This window comes from Rhinatrema bivittatum, chromosome 16 (genome assembly GCF_901001135.1).
Source record: "Rhinatrema bivittatum chromosome 16, aRhiBiv1.1, whole genome shotgun sequence".
NCBI lineage: Eukaryota > Metazoa > Chordata > Amphibia > Gymnophiona > Rhinatrematidae > Rhinatrema > Rhinatrema bivittatum.
Window position 1 is genome coordinate 2,130,045 of NC_042630.1, and position 10,648 is coordinate 2,140,692.

The following is a 10,648-nucleotide window of genomic DNA, read 5'->3' on the forward strand; positions in this document are numbered from 1 at the left end:
ACCCATTAGTCACTCTTGCTTTAAATTGTAGCTGGCAATCAGTTTAATCAGAGGGGAAGCAAATAGATGGGAGGAAGACTGATTGCAGCAGTTGGCTGTATGTGGAGGGATAGATGAATTTCCTCTGCAGTATGGATGTAGGCAGAGGAAAGCCATGTGGCAACTAAAAAACAAGAAGATTAGGAAGTGCAGGAAATTTTGTTCCTGGAGACATTGGACCTGAGATTCCAGGCATAGCATTTTAACACCTTGCAATCTTCCTCTTATCACCAATACCCCCCCCCCCCCCCCCCCCCCCCCAGGTGGCCATGAGAATTTTGCAAAGATGATTGATGAGGCTGAGGTGCTGGAGTTTCCAATGGTGGTAAAGAACACCCGGGTCACAGAGGTGAGTATGAGAATAGCTTTCCTTTTACTCTGGTATGTGAGCAGCTGCTTGTCGGGAGCAGAGGGGAGAGAGGTAGCATGGGAAGGTACAGAGCAGGAAAGGGAAATTTAGATGGTATGTGGGGTTTATCTGGCTGATCACTGCAACATGAACTAAAAACCACTATACAAATTGAACTATTTTCCATTTCCTCACCACCAGTTGGGGGTGACCAAGGACAAGAAGGGCCCAACAGTTCATTTAGCCTAGGGCATTAGTTCCCAGACCTGTCTTGAAGGGACCCCCAAGTAGTCTGGTTTCAGGCTATCCACAGTGAATATGCATAAGATAAATTTGTAAGCACTGCCTCCATAGCATGCAAACTTTATCTCCTGCACATTCATGTGTGTATCCTGAAACCAGACTGACTTTGGGGTCCCGCAGGACAGGCTTGGGAACTGCTAGCGTAGGATGTACAACTCTCCCTTTCTCTTAACCATTTGACACCTCCCCCATTTTCCCTTTCCTTAATCTTTTCAGGGGAAAGCAGTTTTCCTGGCACGAGACAAGCACCACCTGGCGGACCTGAGCCATCTGATACGGCATGAGGCCCCATACTTGTTCCAGAAATATGTGAAGGAGTCTCATGGGCGTGATGTGCGAGTGATTGTCATTGGAGGTCGTGTTATTGGGACCATGCTACGCTGCTCAACTGATGGCAGAATGCAGAGCAATTGCTCACTCGGTATGTATCTCTTCTCTGCTCTTACCATACAATTCCCAAACCTGTGTGACACTTTCTTATTCAGAGGCTAAGACACTGAGTACTATGACCAGACCAGGTCTTCATTTCCATTATATTGGTAGAGAGATTCATGTAGCAGTATAGGGAAGGTGGAAGGAGATGGAATGACTTTCTGAATAGTAGCACTTAATTTAATCTCCCTCAGCAGGTTTTCAGCCTAACCTTTGTATATTGAAACGTCTTTAGTTTACAGCCTGAAATAAATTTCAGTTAAACTTTTTTTATGTTTTTGAATCCTTTGGAATTAATCTCCTTTTTAAATTGGACAAACATTTTTTTTCTGATATGTAACTATTTATTTAAAAAATTCTGGTTTTACTGATTTTCCTTCTTGCCTGGGGAAGCAAAAATGCTTGAGTTGACCTGTGCTGATGAAGTGGATTTTGGAGGGATTTGGTGATGGACAGGAGCAGATTCACCATCCCACCTGCTTTGACTTGAAGCCAGAAAGTGACCTTCCCTTAGATTTATAAAAGGTCTTTGGGACATTTTGAGACTATGAATGGTCCTGAAGGTGCAGTCTAAAGCTTAGAAGATGTTTTGTGAAGAAATCTGACCACCTCTCCCCTGGTGTTTTGCAGGTGGCGTGGGAATGATGTGCTCTTTGAGTGAGCAGGGCAAGCAGCTGGCTGTGCAGGTGTCCAACATCCTGGGGATGGACGTGTGTGGCATTGACCTGCTCATGAAGGATGATGGCTCTTTCTGCGTCTGTGAGGCCAATGCAAACGTAGGTTTCATTGCCTTCGACAAGGCTTGTAACCTGGACGTGGCCGCTATAGTGGCCGACTATGCCATCTCCCTGCTGCCCCAGCCAGCGCTTAACACGCCGCATGTCTCTGCTCTCTGTCGTGTCCAGCGCTAGCGAGGCCAGCGAGCCCGAGATCCTCGTCGGAGCCGCCGGTGCCTGCGCTGCGCCTGATGCCGCTGACAGCAATGAGCGCCAGTTCAGTCGACAGTGACCCGGAGATGGCCACAGCCGAGCGGGAGCTTCTTGCCAAGCTGCCCGGTGGCGGGAGCCTGTTCAACATGAATCAGCTTCTGGCTAGCGAGATGAAGCTCCTAGTGGAGTGATGGCTGTGCCGCTCTCCCCATCCCTTCCCAACAAACAATCTGTGTAAATAACAAATATTCAAAACAAAGCCACCTGTAAATTAGACTGTGCTGCAACGCCGTTAATTAGCGCTCGAGGGAGAGAATATAGAATTTATACTCCAGGCAGCACAGGCACATGTCAGTCTCCTTTACGTATCCCGACTTCCGTCCCCCAGAACGGCAGGAAGCAGCCAGATTCCAGCTTAGCTTTCCCATATGACTGCATGCAAAGTTTACAGTAGGAGGAGGAAGGAGGGAATATGGAAGTATTTCATTTATTTCTCCTCTCCCCTGTTACAAATACTTGAGCAGGCTGCCTGAGAGTCCAGTTGCCAACTATTTCTGTGGGTTAGTGGTTTATTTTCCCTTCCTAACTAAGGGGCATTGCTGATCCTCAGCCTCCTATCCTGTGTCCTGTTTTGGGGATTAGGAGAAAAGGCATTCTTCCCCTCATGGTGCTGGGACCAGGGTGCAGATGCAAGTTACACTGCCCCTTTCCTTTCTGCAGTATAGGAGCGCTTCAGCCTGAAGTCTGTTACATTGTTTATTGCACAGGACAGAATATGATGGATTAGTTCTCACAGAACTTGCCTTCTTCTAGGGCAGTGTTCCATGCAAGCAATAGTCATGTGGCACTGTCAACCTGAATTTTTTTTACACCATGTCCTATCCCTAGGATCTTTTCAAAGAAAAGTCTCTCATGTTTGTTTTTCCATGTAGATATTCCAGGTCCCTTCCTGGCAGCCTCTTCCCTGTAAATGTTCCCTTGCATGTTCTGTCCCTCTGAGGCACTGGCTGTGTGCCTTTTCCTTCCATGAGGGCATAACGGCGTTGCACGTGCGGTTGTACAAAATAACATTTAATTCCTCCCCCCCCCCCCAATAAGTTGACTGTGCGTTTGCTTTGTAAGCATTTTTTTTAGTTGGTAGGGGAGTATTTCTCTTATAGATATGCTATGTGTAAATGTGACTTAAGTTTTAACATGTGCTGTTGCAGCTCTTTGCTCTCGCTCTGTCTGTGTGTATATCGCTTGCTGCTGTGAAGACACTATCCTCAGAGAGAAAACAAGCCCTCCAATACGCAGCGATTGTGGGGGTTTACTTACACTTTTAATCTTAACCTGCCCTGTTCTCTACTGGAGAAGGAGAGGTGGGCAAGAGACTTAGTGCTAGAGATGCTTCTGATTATTTTCTGTACATGTCTCGTATGTCTTTCACATGCTGTAGTCTTAACTCTATTGAAAGCTCGAGTGGCTTCTCTGGAAAGTCTCATGTCAGGCTTCTGCTTTTGATGGCTTTATAGTTTGCAAAAGGTGGGGAAAGGAGGAGGAATGTGGTTATTCTACTAAACTAAAACGCGCTCTCTTGCACTCTCTCTCTTTTGGTGTCCACCAAACTCCTACAAGGGCCACAGTTTATAAAGTTGTCAGTGGGAGGGTGGAGGTTGATTGTGTTTCCAGGCCTCCTCTTCCCATCTGCTTACTCTTTTGTTTCATGCATTGTTCATTGTGTTTCAGTAGAGAGGGCCCACCAGCTGAGTCCTAGAGCCACCAAAAAAAGTCCTTGTATTTTTTTTTTACTCCTAGCAGCTGCTGTGCTGCTGCCTCTTCCCCTCCCCTTCCAGCATGATGTGAAAACTCTGCGGTCACTTGTGAGCTTTCTAACAGTACTAGGTCTGTGTGCCTCTCATCTCATGTCTTTAGCTTTTCTTGGAGGACTGAAGTTACAGTGGGGCTGGGGGTTCTGTGTTGCCACCTCTCCTCCTCCTCCTCAGTTAGGTATCTCCATCTAGCACCCCCCTTTACTGCTTATTCTGTTGCTTCTGAAAAGCAGTGAGAGTGCTGGGCAGTGCTAAGTATTATATGGGGTGAGGGGGAAACTCTTTCCTAAATGGTTCTGTGAAAGAGGGTTGGGGGTGCTGCTCTACCTTCCATATACAGCTTCTTGGGATTCCATGGACGTGAGGAGGGCTCGGCCAGCCCCTGCTGTGGATGCTTGGAAATGAAATTCCCCACCTGCCTATTCCAGGGGCTGAGCTGTTTAAAAGAACCTTCCCTTTGACACTAGAATATGACAACTTTACGGACACTACGAAGAAGACTGACCTTGTGGAGGCTCATCAGCAGTCCTGCTCATGGAGTTCTTAATGCTGTACAGTATTTTTGGGGGGAGGGGGTGTTTTTTATTTTTATTTTTTTTATTTAAAAGAAGAATGTAATAAAAGGAAGAAATGCATTTTTTGTAGAATTAAATGGAAGTATTGAGGGTGAGTGGAAGATTGAATGGTGGTTGCAAAACTCTAATTTAATGACCTTAAATCAAGGGAGTTTTCCCTGATGTTACATGGTTTTAGCTTATGCGTTTAAAATCTCCTTCCTGTATAGTAATCTGTTCTGGTTTCAAAACAAAGTCCACTCCTTGCTGGGGTTTTCATTTTTATGCTATACATATATTTTTAAGGCTGATCTCAAAGGTCCAGGTATTCTCTGGGTATGTTGGGTCACATTTCATGTGATAAGAGGTTATAGGAATACAAAAATGGGGTTTGGGGTGAAAAAAATTCAAAAAGCAGTTAAAAGGTGAGGTGCCGGTAAAAGTCTCACCCCCCACCCGTGATCTTTATTAAAGACCACCAATGACATGAACTGCTATTGCAACAATGGCACTGCTAATAGGATCTGCTGGAAATCCGCATTCTCAAAACAAAATGCACGCATATGGGCAAGTGCTGTGTCCTGTGTGTTTGTTCAGGTTGCTTCAAGTGCCCCTGCAGAACAAATGAGTTACCATGTACTTATATACACATATACAAAGCTGCTGTGGGGGATCCAAAACCGTTTGTCAGGAGTGGAAAGGGAAGCTTTCTGGCTTGGATCATGTGCTGGGTTTCATTAATCATCAATTTTTGTGCTCTGGGTTGGACGGAGGCACACAGGTGGGATGAAATACATAAATCTGAGCAAACACCTTTGAAATGGTGGGTTGCTGTGCACCTCCTGACTTTATTCTGCTGTTTAACTAGTTTTTTCTCCATTTTCTGTGCTGTGGAAGCTTTTATAAAATGTATTGTGGATAAATGTATATTTTCTAAGTCACTTTTAGTCCTTGCAATTGTAATGCTGGATCATGTACTGCATGTTATAACTTGTAGTTTTTATTTTACTCTGTTTTTTTTCCTCCCCCCCTCCCCCACCGCCTTTGAGTAAGCACTCCAACCTTCTTTCTTTGGAACTCATGTTCCTGTGTGTGAAACACATGTGGGAACTGGACTTGTATATATGGACTAACTTGATTCCTGCTGCTTCCCCCTCCCTCACATGTAGATTGTAGGAGTGTGTGAGACACACACATCTCCCTTCTGCCATACAATCGCCAGCTGCTTTTAATATCTACTTCCTGAGGGCTTAAGACTTATTTCTCTCTTGCAAACCAAAATATATGTAAGAAAAATGACCTTGGACTATTACAGCAAAGTGACTCTCATACATACAACAGCAAAAATCAAATCTAAACCCAAGCCATCAAAAACCACAGCAGATCCTGTTATCTGGTGGAGCAAAGGTGAAAATGCACCTCTAAAGCAGGGTTCTGGGATGGGAAAGGTTGTCTGGTTTTTCTTTTCCTTTTCATGCATGTGTTACAATGAGAAGGAAACCTGCCCACTTCTGAAAGGAAAAATGTTCTACTTTCATCTGAGTAGGTTTAAACTAAAACAGCTAAGTGTATTAAGCTTTGCAGGGTGGGGAGGGTGGAAGTGGGGCTTGTAATGCAGACTGATTTTGTTGATTATAGGAATTTGCTAAAATGTTTAGCATAGTTTTGACAGGTGGGCAGTAGTGCTTCTTGAGAACCTGCGTTTTTTTGCTTTGTCGCCTTTCTGTGACCATACTTGCCTGTCTTTTCTTATTCAAGTGCTAAAGTCTTCTTACTTTTTTTTTTCTGTAGATGAATTTACGTTTTCTGTTCATAACTCATGCAATTTGTCTTTTTTCTTTGTTTTTTTTTTTTCCTAGAGAAAAAACAAAAAAGTTCTTTGATTCCAACCCAGACTGATTCTAACTCTCTTCCCCTCACCCACTGCTCTTCTTGCAAACCTTTCAGGAGGGATCCTCACCCCGGCTGAGAGTCCGCACACACACGGGTTATGAGAGAGTGTGTTCTAGACCTGACCCCTCCCCCCCAATATCCAGGTGCTAAAAATGTGTTACGAAAAAAATTTAAATTAAATTAAAAACAAAAATTGCAGCATGACGGATGGAGAAGGAGTTCGAACCCCTAACCTTCACAGGTAAATTCCTTTTTATTTCTGCTTTGCCTTTTAATTACTCTGCTCTTTTTTCCCTCGCTCTGTAAACAGTCAGATTGTCCTAGTTCCTGTAAGGCTGTCCATCTCCTCCTTCCCATTCCTCTACCAGATCTCCAGGTTAGTTCCTCTGAGTCAGATGTGGGGGAAGGGGAGGCTGGGGTGGAGAAGGGGGTTGAGTAAATGCAGTTGTAATTATACCTGCCTCCTCCCCTTCCACTATAATTTTGCATGGTTTTGGGAGGGGGAGCTCTGGTGTTTGGGTGGGTGGAGTTTGAAATTTCTGTAGTTTTTAGGACACTGATATGCTAAGTAGATAAACAATGACAACTGGGAAAGGTGAAAATAGAAGCCTTAGGTTGTGCTGACTTTTCCTGTGACTTTCGTGAAAATGGTTAACCATTTGTCCCCGGTGCTTTTTACTCGCTAGGGAAGGAGGAAATCTCATCCAGGGAAGGCAGTGAGTGAACGAAATGGAAACGCCACTTCTCCCGCTGCCCCCTCACCTCCCCACCATCATGATCCTCAGTGTAACAAACTGCAGTGCTAAAGTTCAAGACTGTTTGTTTTTATTTTTTCCATCTGTATTTTTCAAATTATATATTTGCACAGTTTCTGCAGTTGGGGGGTGGGGAAGTGGACACATGTAAGAGAGATTAAGTGTTTTGTTTCCCAAGTCAAAACCTTCCTCCAAAGTAATATTTATATAGCTGAACTTTGAAACTTGTACAGTGGCAGCGGAATACCTTTTTGGTTGATGCAGCCAAACAGATCCAACCCCTGCCCCAAGTGTGGGGCAAAACGTTGGTCAGGCCATGGTCCCAGTGGCCCATTCTGTTCCACTGCCTATGTAGTATTGCCAGGAGTAGTGGTACCTTGGCCATGGCATAGTACTTTGTAATCTGAAGTCCCTAGACTTGATGGGACAAAACCTCAGGGTAGGCTTAGCCTGCTATTGATGACAACTGCTCCCAAAGCAGTACCTTTCTACTTGTTCAGAACGGCTTGTGCAGTCCCAATACCCATGTGTCTTGAGGCTGTTAGCAAAACAGCTTTTCTGCTGTTGAGGCAGTAAAAACGAGTCATAACAAGCTGTTCCATTGCTCTGTCCTGTGGACAGGCATCTTGCTTTCCCATTTTTCCTGCAAAGTAGAGATAAAGGTCTGCAGACCTTGTCAGCAAGTTTTGATCAGTGCAGAATGAGCTCAGGAGGTGAATGGCTGGCTGCACCAAATACCTTTTAGGTTAGAGTTGATTTTCATAGCTGGAGGAAGGGGTGGAAGAGAAACTGGCCTGGGTACCCTTCCAGCTATTAGGTTTATCAAGAAAGTTAGTCTCACTTTGTTTGTAAACAGAGTGGAATGTGTGTGGTGGGAGGCCAGTGACAAGGTTAACACGTCCTGCACCCAGTAACCTTTGCACACCAAGAACATTTTTTCCATAAACTTTTTCTTATAAGAGTAGATCTCTGAGAATGGAGCTGCAACTCAGGGCTCCTTGGCTGCTTTTAGGGTTCACTCACTCCTTAAAGATGGAAGGGATGGGGATGGTATCAGTTACGTGTGTGCGCACCAGGAATCCTCCTGTACCAATGTTTTCATGTGTATCACAAGCAGTGACTGGAAGAAAGGTCACTAGCACGTGTCTGCACGGATCGTGTCCATGTATTGTCGTTAACTCATCCTAAATACTAGGTAACAAACTCAGGATTACTCCAGTATCCTAGTCATCCACTGTTTGTTCATTCCTCTTGATGGTAATGGTAGGATTTTTGCTGACTATTTATGTCCCTTTAGACATGCTGTCTAAAGCTCGTATACTCCATTTTGGATAATATCTTTGGCTCATAAGACTTCATGGCCTGCAGAGATTTCAGATTTCTAAAAGATAAAGGCAACTAATAGACTTGTGTGCTATAAGTTGACAATGTTTGAATTTATTTTTGAATGCTTCTTGTAAGAGATATCTCTGAGCCTTATCTAGCCTGTAGTTTCTAATTTTAAAGTGGTTATGTTGATTGGGGGAGTGGAATGTAGAAAGGAAATTAGTAACCTGCTATATATATAAGGAGAAATTTTGAATTGGGGTGTCCTTTCTCCAGATTTAGTGGAGGACAGTTTAGTTTGGATTTGTGCTGCCTGCATCCCATTGTTTCTCCCTTCATGCTGTTACTGTTTTATTTTTAAATTTACATGAATAGTTTTTAAACCTAGCTAGCTTTAATCAATGGGATAATGGTATAGTGTAAGGATTGGGGGAGCCCTCCATCAGTGGTTATTCGTGCAGTGAATTTGTTTTCTTCTGTATATACATCCTGCTGCCTGCAGACTAACTGAGCCCCTTGGTGGGAGAAGGCTTGAGGATGCTGCTCAGCAAAGGAGAATCCAGCTGGCACAGGTGGACTCCAGACTCCAGCCAGAATTCATTTTCAGTGGTGAGTGTGTGCACGTCTTCTTTTTTTTTTTTTTTTTAACACTAAACTATTTCCTATCTGTTCCAACCTACCCATGATGTTATAAAACTCTTTATGTCCCCCTCAGACGTTTCCAAGCTGAAATGCCCTAACCTATTAACCCTTCATAAGAGTCCTTCCATTATTTCATTTTTGATACCTTTCTCTGCATTTTTTTCTAGTTTCACTGTTTTTGATCCTAACTGAATAGATTCTATAAGAGATCTCCCCTCAGTATGAAGGAATAAAACGTTCCTTTATGCTGGAGAAAGGGAGCTTCATAGAGTTGGGGCAGCATAGTTCTTTTTGTTAGATCATAGAGCTATGCTACCTGCAAACCCAGTTTTACATTCCACTGCTACCGCCAACTCTCACTGAGTGAAATCCCTTAAACTCACCCTTGTACTTTCCAACAAAAGGTAAAATTTAAAAAAAATATATATATTCTGTTGACAAGCAGGGCTGAATTACCATAACGACATCCGGTGCTGAACAGACCACAGAACTCAGCAGAGTTTTTACTGTACTGAGCATGTGCAGGAGTTCCCACTGGAATGCTGCCTCATGAAACTCTTAAGTCGTTTTTCCCCTGTAGGTACGTAGATCAGTCCAGACTCCTGGGTTTTGCCTCCCTTCCAGCAGATGGGAAACAGAAATTTTCACAGCCACTAACACACAACCTGGTGTAGCATTTGCAGTCCCTCAGTATTTCTCGGTCTCCAGCAGATGGAGGTGCAAAACCTGCAGTTCAGAACCTCAGAAAAAAAATTTCTTCCAAGAAGATTTCCCTCCTAGGAGGCTAGCAGATCCTGGTGAGACCATCCTTCCTAGTTAAAGGGGTGGGCGAGCACGGGTTGAAAACCCAAAATTGCTCTGAATTCTGTACTGGAGATTGAAAGCTGATGGTCCAGTTCTCTCACCTCCTGGAGTTTGTGGAGGGGGGAAAAGCCTCTGCTAAGCTTCAGATAAGGCTGCTCTTTTCTTCTTTCTTGTCTGTCTTGCTGTTTTTAGTGTAAAGTTTAAAAAAAAAAAAAAATATATATATATATATATATATATATGAATGAAAGTGCAAGGTGTTGCAGACAATGATCACGGCACCTTCTCTGCTTTTCCCCAGCGCTGGTGGTGTAGGGAGGCAGCTTGGGGGATTACTTAGTGGGGGGGGGGGGGGTTTTTCCCCCATATGGCTGTCTGCTGCATGGTTGGTGTAGTGCCTAGGTGTCTGCTGCTCATTTTGTTGCCATGACTCTACTCTTCTGTTGCGGGACGGCCGTTGCTCCTGATGCATTTCAGCAGGGAGGGCATGTCGGGGAAACGGCGGTGGAATCCTCTCTGCAGCATCTGTCTGGTGGGCCGAAAGCTGCGCAGCGCAAGGCCAACGATCCATTCCTGCTCAGCACAGGAACAGTAGCCATTTTGGAGTCTTTCGTGGCTGTCTCAGCTTGCAGTGGCGGGAGGGGATCTTCCACCTGCGCTTTCTCCACCCAATTTAAGCCCTAATGAGGCCAGGGGGGCCTGTGGAGGGCAAATGGGGGAGGACTCAGACCCTCTGGATGAGGATTCTGAAAGTTTCTCTCCTTTTTTTGCCCACATTTGTGATTTTAATGCACAAGGCTTTTCTGGCCCG

At 44.5% G+C, this 10,648-nt stretch overlaps 1 protein-coding gene across 1 annotated transcript in view; it reads left to right on the forward strand.

The window, feature by feature from the left end:
- Positions 1 to 4,498, forward strand: part of RIMKLB (ribosomal modification protein rimK like family member B) — a 37,259-nt gene extending 32,761 nt beyond the window's left edge. The window contains 5 exon segments of the mRNA XM_029581959.1: positions 303 to 388; positions 908 to 1,112; positions 1,754 to 1,980; positions 1,982 to 2,103; positions 2,105 to 4,498. Coding sequence (XP_029437819.1) covers positions 303 to 388; positions 908 to 1,112; positions 1,754 to 1,980; positions 1,982 to 2,103; positions 2,105 to 2,243 — 779 coding nt within the window. The 3' untranslated portion in view covers positions 2,244 to 4,498.
- Positions 4,499 to 10,648: the final 6,150 nt, after the last annotated feature.